Source organism: Centruroides vittatus, unplaced genomic scaffold, assembly GCF_030686945.1.
Source record: "Centruroides vittatus isolate TY-2023 unplaced genomic scaffold, ASM3068694v2 contig_680, whole genome shotgun sequence".
Lineage (NCBI taxonomy): Eukaryota > Metazoa > Arthropoda > Arachnida > Scorpiones > Buthidae > Centruroides > Centruroides vittatus.
Window position 1 is genome coordinate 1,568,852 of NW_027122427.1, and position 22,725 is coordinate 1,591,576.

The window sequence follows — 22,725 nt, forward strand, 5'->3', positions numbered from 1 at the left end:
TACGCGTGATCAAAGTGGCCCGCGAAACAATTTGGGTTGGCCAGGCCTGGTCTAGACAAACAAGGATCCAAATTTAATGTTTTATTGATTTTATTCATATGTTTTTATTATTTTCAGAGTAGGATGGTCCCCAAATTGATGATTAGTTTAAGTACTATTCCATCTCTCTCAAGTATTGACTAGAAGATAGTTTATTACTCATTTAAAAATTCAATATTTTTATTATTATTTAAAACAAAAATCCTTCACTTCTTTCTCATTATAAAGACAAAGACCACCACAAACAAAACCTTTTTTACTAGTTCAATACTGTTAAAAAAGGTTTCGTTTGCGACGGTTCATTTCTCACTCCAGTATTTCTGAGAAGAAGACTGTTATTTTATAAGACAAAGACCTTTTATAAAATAAAAATATATTAATTTTTCTTTTTTTTAATGTTAATGGAATTAAATCAAATTAAATATAAAATTCCATTGTTTTCCCTTGTTGAATTTTCTTCAAAGTCTGTTTCACCTCAAATTTAAATTTATAAAATCAATTTAATTATTTTAAAATTAAATTCATCTGTTTGTCCATTCTCCAGAACTTCTCAGAATTTTTTTCATATACAAAAGTATTTTAAATATGTAGATTATTATATTTTCTTTTTTAAAAATTTGTTAATTTGTTTTTTAAATGATTTTTAATGTGTTATACAAATTTATAGAACCATTGATATATACAGAATTAGCCATAGGGAGAATCGGGCAATTTTTCTTAACAGATATTCAATAATAGATTTGTTCATTCTCCAGATTTTTGGTATTATGTTAATACAAACTCTTTATTTATAACTTCAAAGTAATTTGCATTCTTATTAGTAATTAATGAAAATTTTACTCATTAGAAGCATTTATAATTTTTATTGTATATTCATCTCTACTTGCAAAATTAGGCCTTTGCCTTTTTACAATAATTAATAATATAAAAATTAATTTTTAATAAAATTTCATAACAGATAGTTAAAATTGTTCAAAGTGGTGCCATCATCAGTGTTTTTTAAACTTTTAAATAGAAGTTTAAAACCTGTAAGTGAATACACTACTTATAATTTATAAAAAAATTGCTGTGAATAGACCAAGTGTGTAAATATTGTAATACTTTTAACTGTGTGGAGTATGTGTATTTTTAAAACTTTCTGCCCTGTAGGTACTAAGAAAACCTTTTTTTTTTTTCATAAAAGAATGGCCCTCTTAATGTATTTCCTAATTTTTTTTTCATATATTTCAATCATGAGTATAGTCAGACCAATAGTGAGGGTGACTTGCCGGTGAGAGATAAAGTCCAACATATCTGAGACTGACTGCCCTTGAAAAATTATACTGAAGTGACTGCAGAACATTGCAGCAAAGAAAAGAGGTACCAATATAAAACAAAAAACTTCAAAGGACTTTTTAAAGAAAGTTTGAGACACTAACATATATTAAAAAATAATTTGTTTCTGTTAACTTTTATCATTTATCAATAACTGCAATGTAAAACAGATCATATTAAGATACAACTATAATAATATGTATTATTATTATTATTAAAACTATCATTCATATTAGCTGATTTATAAATGATATAAAAAGTGGTTTAAAAATGATATCATGTAAATCTTTTATATCTGTAATTTTTATTTCAAGACAACTCAAGCATACATTCATAGTTTTTCTGTCCATAGAGATAGAGATTCTGTAGTTTGGCCTTTAGTTATCTTTCCTCCTCTTTCTTCCTTTAGCATTTCTTATTTATATTCCAGCATGCCAGGATCCAGTAACCAATCTGATTCAGATAACGACACTTTTGTGTCTACTGCGGTCAGAATTCAGGTCATTCATTGTCGAGGGATATTAGCGAGATTGAGGCCGAAGTTTTAAACGCGAAAATGTGTACGTCGGATGTTCGGCGCCGCTTTCCTATAAGCCTAGAAGTTTGGCAATGGCATTTGGAATGTCGAGCATGATTCCACTGACTTTCCAAACACCACTGTCAAACTTCTAGGCTTACAGGAAAGCAACGCCGAACATCTGACGTACACGTTTTCGCGTTTAAAACTTCGGCCTCAACCTCGCTATTATGTCTCTCTGTCTTTTCCTTAGAGGAGATTGCTTTATTCGAGCAGAAAGCAAAATTATTTTGTTTCGGGGTTTAAGTACATTTAAGCTTACACTTCACTCCCTGAAATTTTGATTAAGTTAGACTTTTTCATTATTATGCTTCCAGCATACTATAGTTATTGTGAGCATTATCAATTTGAAACAATCATAAATAAACATGTGGAATTTGAATATGAATTCTCACTATTCTAATCAAAGAATTTTTTTAAATTCTGTAACTAGACAGATGATTAAAAGACAGAGTTTGAATTTTCAAATAATTCATAATAAAAATATACGTTAAATTTAATGAGGAAAATTCTAACAATATAATTATTTTTGTATTTGTCTTTATAAACACTTGAAAGAATACATTTAAGATCAGATGAAAACATCTTGGCGTAGTTGTAATTGAATATTAGTTTAAAACTTAAGAGTACCAAAATGTACTGTAATATAATTATACAGTAGGTCCGGTACAACGTGCAAATAAAGCAAACAACAACCCTTGAATTTTGTCGATCAGAGATGTTGTTTTTTTTCAACTTAAAGGCCAAGGTTTAAACTTTCATAAACCGTGTGATAATGCAGGTTTCGATAACGCAATTTCCTATAATGCGTAACGAATCCCCGCGTTGTACGAAACTCTACTGTAATCCATAAATAACAAGATAAGATAAAACAACATTTTGAGGATTATAATTATAAAAAAATTGTTAGTGATTAATGACTTTTCTTTCTATTACTAACTTGTGAGATTTGAAGATTTGAATAAATTTCTTAATAAAAAATATCCATATTACAATCAACCGAAACTTAAAAAATTTACTGCTTGATATTTTTTCTAAACAGACAATGTAACTAGAAAAATGCCTATATCAACGTTAAAAATTATTGTTATATTCTTCTTTGTGTATCGCTTGATCATTAAAATATATCATCATAAATTGAAGAATCTGACAATCTCGTGAATACTTTCTGTTATGTTTTCATTAAATGATTCCAACTTAATAAAGAAAAAAATATAATTTACATTTTATAATTTAAAAGTAAATAAATCAGTAAAATAAAATTTTTTATGAAGAAATCATCAGTTAAAATTTTCCTCATATATTAATTAAACTAATTTCTTCATAATTATAATTTTATAACACTTAAAAACTACAAATTAACATGATAAATGTTTGTATTAATTGAGGAAGTCAAATAAAATAATTTTATTTGTTTGTTAAATTTTCCTGTTATATATTTATATATTTATGAAGTAAAATATATATATATATATTTTTTAGAGCAAGTTTTGAAATTGCATAAACAGCACAACAAGGTTTTATTATATATATTTGTTTATATATATACAAGGTAATTTACTTTCTAGAATGAATCTCTACTGGGCTTACAACGTTCATAAAGCAGAGAATGCGGATCCTGATCTTCCACCAATTCTCGTCTTTCATGGGCTATTTGACTGCAAAGAAAATTGGGCAGAATTAGCACAATCCATTTCCGAGAAACTTAATAGAGAGGTCAGTTAAATTACATAAAATCTTTAAATTCTTTTAACGTTAGCTAAATTAGAAAAATAATTTAAAAATCAATATTTTCTATGATTTCTCCATTGATATTTCGGTAAAATTCAATTAAAAAAATTAAATTATGTTACACATTTATAAAGTTATTTAATATAGTAGATAATTTACTAAAGATATTTTTTAAGGAAATGATTACTATAAGATTAAAAGTTTCCGAAAACAATTATTTTAAAATAGTACAACATTCGAAATTGTAAATAGTTCACTTTTGAATGTTGTAAATTTAAAATAAGCTGTAATAGTTCTGCCATTATAACTTAGTTCATTTATTTAATTTTGTAATATAGGTTTTCTAACGTGAGGCAGACCTCTGAACGGGGTCAAAAACATTTGTTTTGTATTAAAACGCTGTTGGAAAAGTATAGAATGTGTAGAGTTAGTGATATTTTGATTTATGAGTTTCCAGTTTTTTCTACAAGTGTATTTTGGAATGGAGTTTTTAATATATATCACAGTATATGAAACAACTCTCCGACCTACTCCCATATAATAATTTCTAAAGTTTCTTAAAGTTAAAGCTTAAATTTCTACTTGGGACAATGATCTTGTTTAAGATTTTCATTTACTTTTGTTGTACAAAAATATTAACTAAAATTTAATTACAATAATGAAGAATAAACCTTTTGTGGACAAGATACTCTTGTATATAGGCCACAGCTTATCTCCAAGGTTTTAGGATATGACTTCAGAATAAAAACCAATAGGAAAGAAACGGCGCCACTTTAAGGTGCTTTTGATGACATAATTAATTTTACAAATAAGTTTATATTCTTTGCAAGATAAGAAATTGTATAATTTTATTGATATTTTTGTGTGTTTAGTACTTATAGGAATTAAAGCAAAATAATGGATTTTAGAATCAAAAATTTAATCCAAATCAATCCATTCACTGTTATGAATCATGAAATTATCAATCAATAATTCCATGTAGCATAATAACCATGATTATGTGACTTAAATCAATTTGAATTTGGTTTAAATTTATAGGAATAATATTTAGATTAAAGAAGCATTATAAAAAAAAAACATTCTAAACACATGTTTATATATTTTTACTTATTCTCATAATATTCTTTAAGGTTTATGTTTTTGACCTTCCTAATCATGGAGACAGTAAAACATTACCATATTCAGATTACTCGCTATTGGTAGAAGAAGCAAAAGAAATCTTAATTCAATTTGATAGACCAGTGATATTAATGGGACATAATCTAGGTGGAATTCTTTCCATTCTTTTGGGAACAGAAATGGTAAGTTTTAATTTATAAATTTTCTGTTAACTAATGTTTAATTAACCGTAATAATTCCATACCATTTTCAGGAAGAATTGGTTTGTAAGATAGTTTTAATTGATGCATCGCCAGTTGATATTCCTCTCAGAGTGGATGATGAAATTACTGCTGTTATTCGCATCATGCGCGAAGCACTATTGTCTTTACCACCTCAAATATCTTTTAATAATGCAAAAGAGAAGGTTGACCAATTTTTTAAAACTAAATTAAAAGTAAGTCTTTTTATATATAAATATTGTTTTTAATTTAATCCTGGAAATAAATATTTATTATACAAACTGAACAAACATGTAAATTGTGTAATATTTTTGTGCAATGTTAATAAAAACTAAGTTCCTTTTCTAAATATAATGAGAATTTTGTACGTAAATCAATTAATAACTACTGTTATACTTTTAAATCTTCAACATTTTTTCATTAAAACATTTTATATTTTAGCAACAGTTTTTTCGTAAAATGCTTTTGCAGAGCTTTGCAAAAGTTGAAGATGAATTTACCTGGAAAATTAATTTGAACGAACTTGAATCGTCAGGAGTCAATAAGTCGTTAACTAACTGTTATCCGTTGCGCTGTCTGTGCTATACAGAAACCTTGTTAATTTATGCAGGACAATCTAATTATGTTGTGTAAGTATAACAAAATGTTGCACAATCGCCAATCAGTGGAGGTTTTAGGTTATGCAATGTCCTAAGTCAACAGTGGCAAATTATAACATGTGTATCCAAGGTGGATTGTTGGAAGAATTGTCTGGCACACAGTATATATAATTTTGTTTACTTTTAACTATATTAATTTCAATTTTTATATTTAGTTCATACCATAAAATTTTTCTCAACCAGCTTTTTTAATTTATTCTAATTAAAAATGTATTTACTTCATCTCTTTTTGAAACTCTAAAGTTTCAGCACGTATAATTTTTAAAAGTTAAATACGCTTACTTTGGCATACATACTGAAAAAAAGCTTGCAATCCTTGCCCCAGTTAAAAATGACTTAAACGACCCAGTTAAAAAGCCCTTTTCATGTAAGTTTACATAATGTAAAGCTAGTATAAATAATGTAAAGTTATGTAAAGCTAACATAACTTGATATTGTGTAATGTCTAGGATTTTAGCCGACGTTAAATTATGAATGCTGAACCAAGCTGAGTATTAACAAACATATCTGAGATCTCTGAATGCACGAAATCCTAGAAGAGCCTAAGCTGCTTATATCTAAAACTACCACTGGCATTACCGGTGTACAATATATATACTAGGGTGTCCCTTATTTTTCGAATATTTTTTTTTCTAACGCATAGGGCCTAGTTTTGTTTATTTAAGGGTAAAATAAACAAAACTAGGCCCTATGCGTTAGAAAAAAAATATTCGAAAAATAAGGAACACCCTAATATATACTCTAACTATATTTTTAATTTTTTTTCAGACCTTCGAAGGACTTAAAAATTGCATTTCCCAATCTAACAATGCAATGCATCAGTGATTCAGATCACCACATTCATATGGAAAAGCCTGAAAAATTACTCAACGAAGTGATAAAGTATTTCTCAAAATAAACTTAAATCATATTCTGTTGACTAATTACAACAACAAATCAATGTTGCAACCTTGAGTTTAAGGAGTTTTATAACTATAATTTGTAATAAAAAACCTTTAAACTGATTTTTCATTTCATTTCTTATTAATAAATTTAATAAAAAAATTCTTATTTTTGGTTAATGAAAACCAATAAGAGATTATTAACAATTTTGTCACATCTCTTTTGTTATGTCCATCTTTAAAAAAACCAAGACCACTTAGTCAATGCACTTGCACTGCATTTCAGATAGAAGACCACATCCCTCTTCAGGCAACTGTTTTCTCACAATAAAGAAAACTGCTCCTTGAGCAACTTTCATATAATAAACAACATTGATACAAATTACAAATCATTCCCAAATTCCTGTGACAAAAATTGTTATTAGTCTCTTATTAGTTTTCTTATTAACTGAAAATAAAGAAGAGTCCGTTTACAATCCGTTTCCATAATAATCTATATATATAAAAATGAATGTTTGCCTGTCTGTCTGTTTGTCCTTCATGCATTACTACACCATTTATCTGATTGCCATGAAACTTTGGGAAGTTGTTTAATACACTCTCGCGAAGGTTTGTGGCATACGTGAAGACCACCATTTCTCCCTTCCAAAAATATCTTTATATATGGATTAAGACTTTTATGTCCAACAGATGGTGCTAACTCTGACAACGCAAGTTTGCTTTTCTGTGAGAATGGACTAAAGCAGATCATTTTCTATCTATCTATATAAATACAATATAACGTTTGTTTATTCCTACCGATTCCTTTGAAATTTTGACACAACGTTGCATTCGAATACGCACGTTTTTATATAGTATACATGTCAAATTTCCCCCCACTGGGGGGAGATGGACGGGATTAAGGCTTATCATAAAGAACTCGGCTTCTATTATACTATTTTAGATGCGTTTTTGATTGCGTTTTAATAGGGTACATCAAGAGAATGTACACTAAGAAGGGATTTTTTGAAATTCCCCCCACGGGGGAAGTGTTATACATTTATAATAGATACATTTTGAGCCACAACAATGCATGGCCGGGTCAGCTAGTTCTTAATAAAAATTAATAAATTATGTAATTATATATAAATATCTATAAACTACTTTTGTTCAAATACAATTTTGTTTACTTTACTCTGGTGTAGTATCAATGTCATTTTATGTAAAAAGTGTTCAAACGTTCTGCTATTTAAATGTTAAACACGTCCAAATTTCTGGTACATCTGAAGATGGCCTATCGTAGTAGGTCGAAAACGTTAATAAACATTTTCTCGGCAACAGGTGTTGGACGATTTATTGTTTAAGGAGCTGAGTAGGATATTTAGTTGTTGATGATGATAAAATTAATAAGAAGAAAATAAAAGCCAAATTGTTTATCTTGGTACGATAGAAATAATTAGTTCTTAGTTTAATCATGAGAAATAACAGATAAAATTATGTACAAAAAAACAATAAAAATTATGAAGTTAAAATTTGTTCAGTTTAATCAGAAAGATTATCGAATATGAATGAGATGAAGATGAAAGTCATGACTAATTCAATAATTCCACACCATAAATACAGTATCTCATTATAAAACAGAAAGCGAGTTAGATATGTATATTGTTTGACAAAATTATATTTGATACGTCATTATAAAAACGAAGTGGCAATGATTGTTTAACTTAGAAACTTTAAACAAATTTCCAAAATGCTTAAAATAATACTTTTATAATCACTATTTTCATAAAATCTTGATTAACTTCTAAACACTTTTTATTGTAGACTGTTACAGAATTATAGATAAATTTTAAATGTGGCAACTGACAAGAACATGCTACAAATTATTTGTATCATATCCTCTCAGTAACAGCCTATTTGTTATAAAATTCTGTCTGTCTGTTAGTTCAAAATAATTCACAATTATAGAAAATATTTTTGAAACTACTTTAAATTATTATAATGATAATTCTGAAGTTTAATTAATTCTTACTCATAATAATCTGTAGACATATAATACTCTAAACTTTAAATTTCTATCAGATATTCCAAAATCCTAATTTCACTAAAAAAAATTTCTTTCCACCTTTCAAATACTGTTTTCTCAATTCTAATGTGCTTGGATTTTGGGCTTTTCTGGTCTCGAAAATTGGAGTGCACATTAGAATAAGGTGCAAAGTTTGATGAACAGTAATACAGGTATTTCAGTCTAGGTATATGATAAATTTCATGCTTATGCATACTGACATGAAGTCTTGCTGCTAAAATGTTGATTATATGGTAATTTTGACTATGATTTAGTATTGGTCTGCAGATCCTCCTGTATCTGAAACCATAAATGAATATATTCGAATACATTTGAAAAGTCAAACATTGTGAGGCACTATACTGTATGTCATCCTCAGGCAGTAATAGATAATCAGAAGGGCCTTTTTAGTACCTTCCACACAGTGCTTTATCAACACTGAGCTAGAGGCCATCTGCACAGTGGTATGTGCAGCAGGATGTGGTCCTGCCAAATACAATCATACCCAAAACAGAGTTAAAAGTCTTTTTTCCCTGCCACTACCATGCACAGTCCAAGGGACTGGATAGAACTCTGTCCTTCTCTTCCATTTTGTGGCCATCTCACAGCTCGGATTTGCTGGATATTCAGGCAAAATGCATTTCTCTTACCCACTGTCCTACGCCCAAGTCTGAGAAGAGTCATGTAATGACAGGGATGCAGTTTTGATCCTGAAAAAATTTGGGTGTATATTCCATTCCCTTGGAAAAACCCAATGTCAAGGCTATACACCCATTATATAGGTGCAACTACCAGAATGTTGGCCAACAGCATATCTGAGCACCAGCATTCTGTCACGGTGGGAAATTGTGTTACCAAACTTGTAAAGTACTATTTTTTTTGTAGCTTAGGAAACAGACTATAATTACGGTCGGTGAAACTTCCGTTAACCTAACGGGTACTTTACGCGGATTCGAGATTAGTTTGCCAGGCCTGGGCTTTTAAGCATGCACCGAAAGATTAGTAATAATAACGATAAATACCAAGTCAAATCAAAAGTTCAAATATATTTAATTAATAACTAGAACGTACTATGTACAAATGTCAATAAGCCAAACAAAAATTTATTAACGAAAATCAACAACTCAACCCGACAATAAACTCAGCTACTTAGCTTAACTTAATAGTAATTCCCCTTGAAATTCGACAAATCAAATACTTAGAAACTATGAACAAAATCTCTTACTAATTAAACGTCTATCCGTCACCTCACTATACGAAGAAAACTATTTCCTCAATCCTTTCGATATCGTCAAATCGTCAATCGAAATCCTCTTTAACACCTTGGATCGTCCAATTATCAATCTGGACTTCTATCAGAAAATACTTCGCTTTCAAATTAACCTCGCTCTCACAGTCGCCTCGATTTGGAATTCGCCTCGATTTGGAATTCACCTCGGTTTGGAAATCACCCCTCCTTCTTCGGTTAACGTACGGGTTTTATACTGTGAGGTGATGTCACACTTGAGCTGGGTTACTCCTCTTATTTACATACTTAGTTGCTAACATTAACTTTCTGTTCTGGCAGCTTTAAGTTTCCGACAAAGCTTATAAACCGTTTACAAAATATTTATCATAATTTTCTGGGATGTTTAAGACGGTTTATCAAGTATTTCTCTACTAGTGATTGTGGGGACTCCCCCTCCATTTTTTTTTTCTGCGGACTGTTACTTCCGCCGGGCAGCGCAAGTGCGCAAGATTTTTCCTACGGCGCTTATTTCTCCGTGAGTTGTTTTATCTTCATTTTTCATTACTAACAAGAGAGTGGTGGGGAACCTTCGTCCTAAATAAACATAAACCCCAAACAAAAGATAATAAAACGGAAATAATAATAAAATAAAAATAACGTTCGGACTCGGTTCCTTACAAACTGTCCAAGTTGGTTGTGCAGTACCACCACACCCTGCTTTGGAATCGTGTAGCAATACTCAGATGTTGTGAGAAAGGGGCCTGGCGTACATTTGGAAGACCCTTTTCACCACGTTTTCTTACGCTTAAAGTTGTCATGTTATGTTCCAAACAACTAATGCCATTATCATTTATCAATTTTTAAAATCTGTTTAATTCTATTACTGCCTGAGGATGACGTGCATTACTACATTAAAAACACTTGCAGGAAAATAAAACGTTCCTTAACCCCTTTCGTGTGAATTTTTTTCAAGTTAGAATAACTGTTTGTGTGACATCCACTGTAAATATTTAAATTACTATACTGTAAAACATTTTTTTTTTACATGTATTAACTTTTTCTGTTGTTCATTATATTTTACAAGCTAACCTTTTTTAGGTTTTGATGTCTTGAGAATCAAATGCATATCAGAAAAAAAAAAAAAAAAAGGTATTTCACAAACAAATCATTATCAATTAATTGCATATAATTTGATAGACTACATATAATTCAGAGTTAACTTGAGCATTAAAATATTAAAATTATATCTAATCAATCATTACAAAATTTTTGAACAAGTGAATGAAGTAGAAAGTGAAGCAAAGAAGGGTTGATTTACGTGAGAGCAAAATGAGGGGTTGGCTGAAGGAGGTGGAGCAAAGCTGGTGGAGGGGATGGGAGAGGTTGGGTGAAGGGAGCAAAGTGAGGGGATGGAAATAAAGCAAGTGGGGATTAATATGAGGGGGTTTAACCATCACAAAATTTTTATTGCAAATATTTTATACTAGCAGGTAGGCCCGGCATTGCTCGGGCAAAAGTAACAATAGTAAATATTAAGATTATTACGTTATAGTCACAAAAGAAAAAGAGTAATTTCATCAACAAACTAAGTTTTTCTAAAGAAAGATCAAATTTGAAAATCAAATGTTCTAACATATTACTCTATTTCTTTTTTTTTTCTCCAGCACCCACAAATCTTGCACGTTGCTTTCTCTTGTTCTCCATTGTTACTTAACACTTTGGTACTTGAATTTGGTACCCTATGTACCAAATTTCAACTTTCAACTCCTAACCGTTTTAGCGAAAATTAAGATTATTACGTTATAGTCAACCTTACCCGTTTTCACGGAATGCAAAATTGGGTCCCCTCGTTTCCAGACTAATTACAGAATTTTTAGATGGGTATAAAAATATGTTCGATTTCCCGCAAAAACGAAAAAAACTGCATCTGCGTCTTGCACGTCGCTTTCTCTTAACACTTCCATTGTTACCTAACACTCCATTGTTACCTAACACTTCCATCAACAATGGAAGTGTTAAGCCTTTATCCTGTCCCTCTCCCCGTTGGAAGGAATTTCAAAAAATCCCTTCTTAGTGTGTGTTCTCGTGACGTACCCTAACTGTGTACCAAATTTCAGCTTTCAACTCCTAACCGTTTTGGCTCTGCGCGGATTATTATTATTATCAACTCGTCTCGATTATATATATAGATTGGAACAAGTGGGTCAAGCTTGTGCGTGAGCAAGTGAAGTGAATTATATAACTACAAAGTTGGAACATTTTTCTGTGGGACATTCAACCAATTTAAAAAAAAAAAATGTTTTATTTGTTCAGGAATCTAAAGGTTGTTCAGTTTTGATGGAGAAAATTCAAAAGGAAAGTTTTTTGTGTGACTTGAACAAAACTTTTTTCTGAAATGGATCTGAACTTAATATTATTGTTAATTGTCTACTTGGACTTTACTTATTAATAGGACTTTATACTGGTGTTTAAAGATTGGCACAGTAATGAGAGTTAGTTCAGGAAAGAACAAAATTTCTTTATTACATTACCTGTAGTAATAATTTCTGTACACATATACGTGTTTCAGGCTAGCATGCCCCTCATCAGCAGTATTACTACCAAACATGTAATTACATATTCCAATACAGAGTATAACTGGATATTTCTCGTTTTACAATTAAACATTTCAATCAAGGTTTCATTTGCCACCACTCAACAGCGATCTGAACTTAGTTCGTGTTACAGAATCCTTATTCAGAATTAGATAAATAAAGCTATACATATTACTGAAATTTTTGTTTTGAATAGTCTATATTGGGAATAAGCAGGCAGCAAAGCAAGTCAGGAGTTGGGCTGCTGTAGATAGTTAGAAGAATAAAACTCCTTTGATTAACATACAAATTAAGTTTTATTTTACAGTTTTATGTTTCTTTGAAGTATTGAATTATATAACCAATGCAACTGCTACTCACAGAACATATATAGTAATAAATAAAAATCAATATTTATATGTTACTTTTTCTTCACTGCTTTTTACAATTCTACAAATGACAAATGTAATAAGAAAACTTTTGAAAAAGTATGCCATATTTCAAATTCTGGAGTGTATTAAGTACAAAACTAACTAATAGTTATATATCACTACAAAAGAAATAATCCATTAAAATAAATGTTCTTCATATTAAATAAAAGAACTCATAACAATGGTGATTATATCAAACCTTTTATAAAATAATCCTAACCTAACAGAAAAGAATTACAAATTTTATTATTGCTAATGAGAATGTTTTTTTTTTTTTGAGTGGATTAAGCAAGATTTCTTTTGCTAAAATTCCTGTGAATTAGAAACTACATAAACTGGATTTTTCTCTTTATGGAAAGACATGAACCACAATAAAATCAGATAACATATGCATTCTGATCCTATTGAATGACACTAATCTAAACACCCAGAAACATCGAGATGGTCCAAACTGGATTCAGTCAGTATTATAAAAAATGTTCACAAAAATCTTACTTTACTTAGGGTGCAACTATGCAAATGCGAATTTAGAGTGAGTGAGAGGTTACAAGCAATTTAGTTTTCACAAAGGAAAACCATGCACAAGCAAGAAGCGAGAAATAATGCTGGCGAGAGCAAATTTCTGGTTCTCGCACATATCTAACAGGTTTTGATATTTATCGCGTCTCACCTCTTCTCACCACAAATTCTCACTCACTCAGAAAATTCACTCGCTCGCGTCTGCATAGTCACACCCTTAAGGACTTGTTACATCAAGGAGAAGGAGTGATCTTTAGTTCATATGGACTTTACTGCAATACAAAATATACTCTCTTTTTTCATATTGTTAACAGCAAATAAATGATAATTTGTCCTTAATTACATTATAACTAAATTATTTATCTCATATATTAAACTTTATCTTATTTATTATGATTTATGTAGATACATACAAGCATTAAAACTTACTGATTAAGTTTTGCTATCTAATTCAATGTTATCGTAAATAATAATCTATGATTGTTGAAAATGCAGCGAATCCAGCAGCACCCAAAACTGCAGCTTTTACTCCAGCTAGAAAACAAAAATTATTACTATTTATTATACTGAGCAAAAATAATTTATCCAAGTAATTGTAAATCAGTGAAATAAATTATCTACTAAAAATAAATTATTACTAATGATGCACTTGAAACCAATTACGATGTGATAAAAAACATTGTAGAAATGAACGTTTTCAAACCCCTTCTGGGCTTGAAATTTTTGTTTTGATGTTTTTTTATCACACTGTAATTGGTTCCTAGTGTGCTATTATCATTAATTCGGTGTGGTGAGTAGTTATTTAAAATTATTACAATATTAACTTCTATCATTTAATCCTATAATCTATAGTTAAAATCATTTTAAAGAATATCTGATTCAAAATTAAGATTATTAAAATTAAATTAAAAAAGAATACTTATAATAAATCTTAAAGAAGTATTAAAACAATTATTTCCTTTCCTAATATTATTTTATTTTATTAATAATCAAATGATTATTAATAAGATATTAATGGAGTGTCAAGTCGACAAAAAAGAGCGTTTTCGACACCTTCTGCTTTTTGCATTTAATTGAGGTGCCAAAGCCACAGTAGCTGCTCGAGAGATTTGTGAAGTGTATGGCAAAGAAGCATGCCTCTTAGGAAGGTGTCGAAAATGCTCTTTTTTGTCGACTTTACACTCCATTATTGGCCTGAAAAGAACAAAAAGTATATCGGCATAAAAAACTAAGTACACTATTTTGTAGAGAACATAATTCTCTATCAAATAACATAAAACGCATTGTGGAAACATTTTATTTCTCACATAAAATTTCACTTAAAAAAAAAAATGCCAGAACTTATGGGTCAATCCAATAATTAAAATGCTAAGTAGGCAATCATTTGGCTTTAATATAACTATTGGGCTTATAGATATTAACTAGGACAATGCACGACTTTGCTTTTTTTGTGATAGAAATGAGGCAGAATCGGAAAGAAAGAAGCAATCCTTGAAACTGTTACACATACAAATGGTGATCCTTGTACCTGACAGTCATGGACAGACAAACTTTGTGCTTGCCACCACAAAAAAGGCTATCTTTGCACCTACCGGCCATGGGAGAGGTGATCCTCTTACCTTGTTTGCCACAGGAGGTGCAATCTTTGCACTGGCCAGGCACATAAAGACAATCCTTGAATTTTATAGCATCGAAAGGCAATCTAGGAACAAAGCAATCGATGCCAATTGCTGTAGTCTCGTGTTCTGATTGTTTTTTCAGTCTATTTTCTGTTAGATACATGCAACGCTGTTTTTTAATTTGACCCCTAAATTCTGCTCGGGAGATTTGTGAAGAGATTTGTGAGAGGGAAGAAGTGTGCTCAGGAAGCATGGATATTGTCATTTTAACCCAACTTTATACCAAAAATGAAATCATGGACCACTATTTTCTACATTTAAATTTTACATTTCTGGATTCTTCATCGCAATCAATATAGTTTTATAAAAATTAGCCCATCAAATTTTGAGAATGAATTCAATTCTATAAACATGCAGATGTGCTAGCAACCTTGAGACATCACATGACTTTGTCACACAATTTGCACAATATCACTCTGTCACACACTTTTATTAGGACTTTTTATCTCAAAAATGAAGTTTTTGACCCCGATTTTTCATTTTATTTTTGGATTATTCATAGTAGTTAATGGAAAATGGCAAAGTTTTATCAAAATCAATCAAATAGATTTTGAGAACAAACACCATTCTGTAAACCATATAGAAGAGACTTCGCTAACACTCCACCTCAATTAGTAATAAATAACTATGAGCCCGCCGGTCTTATTGTTATGATTACTAGGGTGTCTCATATTTTTCGAATAGTTTTTTCTAATGCATATGGCCTAGTTTTGTTTATTTTACCCTTAAATACTCACACAATAAATTTCAGCCCATTTTGGTCACTAGAACTTGTGCTGACTTGCATCGAATTATGTCCATACATGTTGCGCTAAAGAAGTGGTGTGTATTCGCTTTGTTCACCATTCTAACACAATCTGTCCGGCTATTAACATGTATAGTTTTATTTTTTGAAGATGTCAGTGGAATTACGAAGCACTAAAAAACATAATTTCTTAGTCGGAGAGATAAACCACCAAATCATGGGTGCAAAATTACCGTCAAATCGGCAAGTACTCGCAGTTTTGTTTTTTAACATTCACAAAGTTAAATTAACTGTGAGTGAAAGTACAAATCTTGTAATATGCAAGTGTATATTTTGGGAAAAAGCTAGAATACCTACAAAATCTATACCTAATTGTGTCAAGAAATTTGTGGATCTTTATCACGTATGGAGAGAGTTGCAAAAAAAAACAGTAAGAAAACTCAAGATGTTTATAAGCACTGCAAGAAAACTTTCAAATAGATTTAGATAACTTATTTGATATCGCACACACCGATGTCCTCAAACATATGACAATAGAAGAAGATAAAAAATTCTTACAGAAACAGAGAGAACCGGGATGTCCGGACTGCTTAGTGAATGTAGATAAAAAGTTGGCCGAAAAAGAAGAAAGGGCAAGGCAAAGAAAAATAGAAGAAGAGAGAAAAAAACTCAAAATATTCCTATGAAGGCTGCATCGGCTTCAATATTGCATGATTTATCACCACTCCAGGAACTATACGACAGTTCTCATTGCTCTGACAATAGTCTGGATGAGCTTTTTTCTCAGGAAACAAATGCTGTGTTGTTTGAAGCTAGTGTAAAAAGAGGAAGAAAGGATTTCATTACACCTAACTAGTTGCAGCTTTAGACAGATGCCAGTTGAGCATTAGAGATTCCATTTATATTCTTCACGCTACAGTGGAAACACTAGAACTTCATATTGATGAATTTTCAATCAACAAATCTGCACTTCAACGGATTTGGACACAAGTGAGGAAGGACAGAGCAGAAGCCATAAAATCCGATTTTCAGGATGATGTGCCAGAAGTAGTCACTGTTCATTGGGATGGCAAATTGTTACATGGCTTGAACATTAGAAGTTCTAAAGAAGAGTGCCTACTGATTCTTATTTCATTCAGAGAGAGGGAACTGCTTGCCGTACCAATACTGGACAGTTCTTCTGGTAAATACCAAGCCAAAGCAGTTTCAAATGTGCTCTATGATTGGAATTTAAACGCAAGGTGCAAATAATGTGTTGTGACACAACAGCGTCCAATATGGGTCACTTAAATGGAGCTTGTGTGCTTTTAGAACAAAAGCTAGAAAGAGAGCTGTTACTCTTTGCTTGTCGCCATCATATATATGAGCTAGTTTTAAGAAGTGTGTTTGAAATAAAAATCACCCAAGTTACTAACAGCCCCGATATTCCGATATTCAAAAAATTTAAAGACTCTTGGAAAAGCATTGATTCTACGAACATACAAATGTGCATTGATTTTGTAAAACAACATGTCAATGATGCAGAAATTGATCAATTATTATCTTTTTATGTGAGAGAACTTCAAAAATCTGTTGTGAGAGATGATTATCGCGAATTAGTCGAGTTATCTATCATATTTTTGGGGGAGATAAAGAAAAAAAAATTAAAATCAGGCCTCTGGGTGCAATGCATTAAGCAAGGTGGATAACAAGAGCTATTTACTCTTTGAAAATATGTTTGCTGCAATCTCAATTCAGAATGAACACCAAGGACAAACAAGCATTACAAGACATTTGCTTATTTATTGTAACAGTTTACATAAAACCCTGGCTTGGACGCGGTTTGGTAGTACAGGTGCCATATCAAGATTTGTGCTTTTTAAAAACATTAAAAGAATACGAAAAAGTTGACAAATTAATTTCCCAGGCAGCTTTGACCAAGTTTTGTCAACACTTGTGGTACTTATCTGAGGAAATAGCCATATTATCACTATTCAACGATTTGGTCGACAATGGGAAAGTATACCCGACTTCGAGAAAAGGTTTATTCCATCAAAAGAAGAAATAGCCAGCTCTTTGTATGATATGTAGAACTACATGTTTTGTTTGTACTTTAATTATATTTTATTTAAACTATACCTACTTTTTGTTTCAGGAAAAACCTTGGATTGTTTTGTGTCTAGGAAGAGCAAAAATCTGTTTACTAGGTTAAAAATTGAAAGCAGTTTCCTTCAGGAAAGCGTTTCTTCATGGGAAGAAAATGCTTCTTTTGTGCAAGCTAAAAGAAAGATTCTTTTAGCTTGTACAGAAGCAGTTTCTTTTATGCTGTAAACAGAAGCACAGAAAACTGTATCCGGACTGTAAAAAGGAGACATTGAAAAGAAAATATCCACAATAATTTACATTCATACAAATTTTAAATATTATTCTTTGTTGTCTGATTTCCTTATTTATCCAATTATTTAATATTACAATGATGTAGTCGAGTGATAGTCAAAAATGACTTTATAAAAACTTTGAGGCTTAGTCGGCATGGATTATTGTCATCGTAGGGGATCAATATTTCACATGCAAGTAAATCTTAGTGATTTGAAAAGAATTAAGGGGTATGCATTTAAAAATTCGAAAAAAAATTTTTTTCTCCATATAAGAGACACCCTAATGATTACAGATTCATCACACACCTTTCTGATTCATTAATACTTGATATCCCAGAATTATGTTTTTTTATATGTTTTTAACCATAATACCGTGTTGTCAAAATGTATCATACATGTAACATGGTTGAAGAGAGTTGTTGAATAAGCCAAAATGCATTCCAGGACATTATTTGTTAATGAACAAAAATCAGAAAGATGTGTAATCATAACAATAAGGCCAGCAGACTCATTGTCTATTAATTAGTAATAAATAACTATAACAGATTAGAAGCTTACATCAGAGGCTTATAGATATTTCTACTTATCGGTTAATGTAACCCTTGGTGCCAAGACGGCGGCTCGTCTCTGATTCCTGCAAGGAAACAGTGGGACGCACGTTCTAACCTAACCTAACCTAACCTAACCTAACCTATTCTAATAATTTGGTTGCTAATAATTATGGTAATTTATTAGAATAGGTTAGGTTAGGACAGAACGTGCATCCCACTGTTTCCTTGCTGAAATCAAGCCACCATCTTGGCACCAAGGGTTACATTAACCTATTTATCAAAATAACAAATATAATGACTAAAAAAAATTATGTGATTATTTTTCTTTGATTTTATGTATTCTTTCAGTTAAATTTAGCATATATTTAGAAACTTAACAGAAATAATCCAATTTAATAAACATTTTACCTCTCAATCCAATAAGACCACCAGTTACAGCTCCAGCCAGAGTGCCATTTTTCCAGTCACTTTTTGCTCTATGCTAAAAATAAAATAAATACAAAAGCAATTTAATTTTAAATATATTATTTTATAAGCAAACTATACAACATTCTTATATTTACACTTTCAATAATACATTCAGTTGCAGCAAACACAGCTCCAATAATTGCAAAATTTTTACCATAAGATACTGTTTTCATTCTCATATCTCTTAACACTTGTCGAACTGTTTGTTTTTCCTGACTGACACCTGCTAGATTTGGATCAACACTGGCTGAAAACAAACCAATGGCTCCTCCTAATCCGAATCCTACGTCATAAATAAATAAATATAAATTTATATCAGAAATTTAATTTAATTTTTATTAACAAATTAGCATAAAGTATTTTAAAACGTTTAAATTTACCTAAAACACAGCTTATGCCCGTTTTAAATCCACAACTTTCAAATATATTTTCAATCATAATTTCTTCCTTCGTTTTAAATTTGTGTGGAGCGATGCTGACTGGAATAACGACATTTTCTCTTATCCTTTTATTAGGACCAATTAATAAATTACTTAATTCGTTAAAATCCACTTTTGAATTCTGCACGCTTTCCGATTCAGACTCCATGTTTACACATGTTATCGAAGAAACAGTGTTGCCAGATAAATCAAATTTTAAAAAATTCATTACATTTTTAATTACGTGTAATTGATAAGATGCTACAAAATTTAAAAATTTTTGTTTTTTTTAAGTTATTTTTATATTACACATTTTCTAAACAAATAACTCTAAATTTTCTTGAGTTCGGAAAAGTATTTTTAGCATACGATTTGGCGGGTAAATTATCACATGGTAAAGGCGTCATCTTGCCACTCTAGGAAACTCGGGTTCGAATCTAAATTGGGAACGTCAGGAATTTTTATGGGTAGTCTGTGACGGATATGTTTGGCCCCAAAACTTACCATCAGGCGGTTCTTATTGTTGGTCTGGCAAAGACCATAATGTGTATTACTATGTAGACGATCTTAGTGATCTCGGAGCTAAGAAAGTTTAAAGAAAAAAAAGCATGATTTAACAGAGATGCCACGCCACCCGCTGCCAACTATCAGTGTTTGGTGTTTTTATCGGCTACTGGCGAGCGTCAACTAAATTAAATTAAAAAGACCGCCATTAAAAACAATTTCTTCAAAATGATGCAATTTTTGGATTTATAGACTTCTCTCTCAAAAGATTTATTTTAAAGATTCTACTGATATCCAGCGCCGTAACTGGCCTTTTATGGTCCCGGAGCATCTGTAACTACGCCCCAAAACTATGACCCAAAACTTGGGCCAGGTCATTTCTGCGCCCCCGGGGGTCTACGCCCTGTGCCTGGGCACCGCTGGCACTGCTGATATCGAAAATGTTGATATGGTGTGGATAAATTTAAAACTATTCGAAGACTAATTTATTCATAAATATTTCACTTGTTGAAGAGATAGGGAACAAAGTGAGAAATTCTAATGATTTTGACAATAAACCAGTTTTCAAACGTAAGTAAAATTAGCAGATTTAATTTTAGTGCTTCCACACTCAAATTCCAAAGTCAAAATGATATTGTTTTTTCTATCGTAAGTCTTGTGTAAATAAAATAAGGAAATTGACTAGGTTTTTTTAAAAACTCTTTTCGCCCTGTGTGTACTAAGAGGGCCTCTTTTAGCAAACCCATTGCAGGCTTGTTAAAAAAGGCATACAAAGCGGCAAGAATTATAATAAAAGAAAGACTATTATGGGTTCGACCAGGCTCACAATAGGGTAGCCCTGGTGTTGAGGGACAGGACTCTAAATATTTGAACGGATCCATCTGAAAAATTCCGGGGTTTTTCGGCCAGTCCACATTTGATCCCCAGTCGTCCCGAGCGGTAGGCTGCCATCTTTGACGCTCGGCGGTCATCCGACCTTTTAAATTGATTAGGTGCTGAAGTGTAGATCTGTGAACTGCATTTTACAGATTTACACTTCAGTGCGTCGATGCAAAGATGTATAGCAAAACATTAGTCTGTTTATTTGATATTTCTTTTAAAATTTTAATTTTTAGTACTGTACAGTGGTACTTCGTACTTCAAACACTTCAGAGTTCGAATGATAAATTTGACAAAAATTCGCTTCGGAGTTCGAACGGGATGCTTTAAAATTCCAGAACTGCACAAAGTAAAAAATGCACTCGAAGAATAAAATAAGCTTCTGAACAAAGAATGTAGTCTCATATTTTTTTTTTTTTTTTCCTAACTCTTTCCGCCCTGTGGGCACTAAGAGGGCCTCTTGTAGCAAGCCCATTATGGGTTCGGCCAGGCCCACAATGGGGCGGCCGGGTGGTGAGGGGCGGGGACCGACATATCCGGACGGACCACCCCCCGAAAAATTCCTGGGGATTTTTCGACCCGTCCGGATTCGATCCCGGGTCCCCCAGGGCGGCAGGCTGCTAACCTTGACCGCTCGGCAATCCGGCCGCTGTAGTCTCATATTAGCAACAATGTGTTAAATTTCACAACCGTTATAATTAAGTCAAATTTTCATTTTAAGTAACGACAACTCTTATGAATACGCAAAACTTTCTGTTCAACCCAATATAACATTTACTTATTAACTATGACATCCGAGAAGTGTGTGGGCGCGACGAAACATAAGAGGAACGATGGAAGTGTGTGGGAGACGATTGAGATGATAAAGAAATTTATCGCGAAGAATGAAAGCAGTACACGTTTGTTGGATCTGGCGGCCATGTTTAAGTTGCCGAAATCGGTGGATCGCTTCTTTGACCTTTTAGTCAGTTATCTGTATTGTTTCTAATTAACAGTTACAGAATATATATAATTGCTGAATAATTAAAATTAAAAATAAAATGTTTCATTAAATTAATCCACAACCATAAATCTATGTGGCTTTGAAAAAAATAAAAAGCCATTATTTATTGATCCACGTACAAAAGTATATATTTATTGAATTTATCTCTAAAGCAATTTCCTGGACTTTATAAAACATCAATAAGATCAGAAATCGTTTTTATAACAAAATCACATAACAGATGGCGCCACACACGATTCTATTTCAAGGTCCTAGAATATAAGGTTAGCTCATAGAGAAGAAACGCTTCTCATTGGTTGCTTATTTGACGTCATTCCTAGTCGAAAACGAAATATCTTACTATGTCCTTATGGTAAAAACATTACCGATCAGAGGCTTGTAGCTTTAATTACACGCTAATATTTCATTAATTACGATTTATATTTTATTAAATGTAAATAAAAATGGATTATAAATAAGAAAAATCCGGAATATTGAGCAAATCTTCGTAATTTTTACGTGTAAAGTTGAAATTAAAATGCGTTTTTCTAATTTGTAAATGAAATCAATTTTATCTATTTTATGATATTATAACAATAATAGTTTCTTAAAAGATTAATTTTGGTAAATCCTACGTAGGTGATTATGAATTAATTTAATTTATATCATCAAACGACTTCTTTTTTAAAACTAAAAATTATATTGGTCTATTTTTTAATTTTTAATATTCATGTACCAAAAACGATATTATTTACTCATACATATACAAAAATAACTTTATAAAAAGAACAATTTTTTATGTTAT

The 22,725-nt window shown here is 31.3% G+C and overlaps 2 protein-coding genes across 2 annotated transcripts; one reads left to right on the forward strand and one right to left on the reverse strand.

The window, feature by feature from the left end:
• Nucleotides 1-3,418: 3,418 nt before the first annotated feature.
• LOC136980108 (mitochondrial import inner membrane translocase subunit Tim22) lies at nucleotides 3,419-19,735 on the reverse strand. The gene is made up of 5 exons (XM_067276146.1): nucleotides 19,517-19,735; nucleotides 19,232-19,419; nucleotides 19,077-19,149; nucleotides 13,766-13,870; nucleotides 3,419-3,588 (listed from the first exon to the last, which is right to left on the reverse strand). The coding sequence occupies exons 1-4, from the start codon at nucleotides 19,722-19,724 to the stop codon at nucleotides 13,794-13,796; spliced, it is 546 nt and encodes a 181-aa protein (XP_067132247.1). The 5' UTR covers nucleotides 19,725-19,735; the 3' UTR covers nucleotides 3,419-3,588; nucleotides 13,766-13,793.
• On the forward strand, nucleotides 3,494-6,668 carry LOC136980107 (sn-1-specific diacylglycerol lipase ABHD11-like). The gene is made up of 5 exons (XM_067276145.1): nucleotides 3,494-3,646; nucleotides 4,792-4,962; nucleotides 5,034-5,216; nucleotides 5,443-5,630; nucleotides 6,429-6,668. The coding sequence occupies exons 1-5, from the start codon at nucleotides 3,500-3,502 to the stop codon at nucleotides 6,556-6,558; spliced, it is 819 nt and encodes a 272-aa protein (XP_067132246.1). The 5' UTR covers nucleotides 3,494-3,499; the 3' UTR covers nucleotides 6,559-6,668.
• Nucleotides 19,736-22,725: the final 2,990 nt, after the last annotated feature.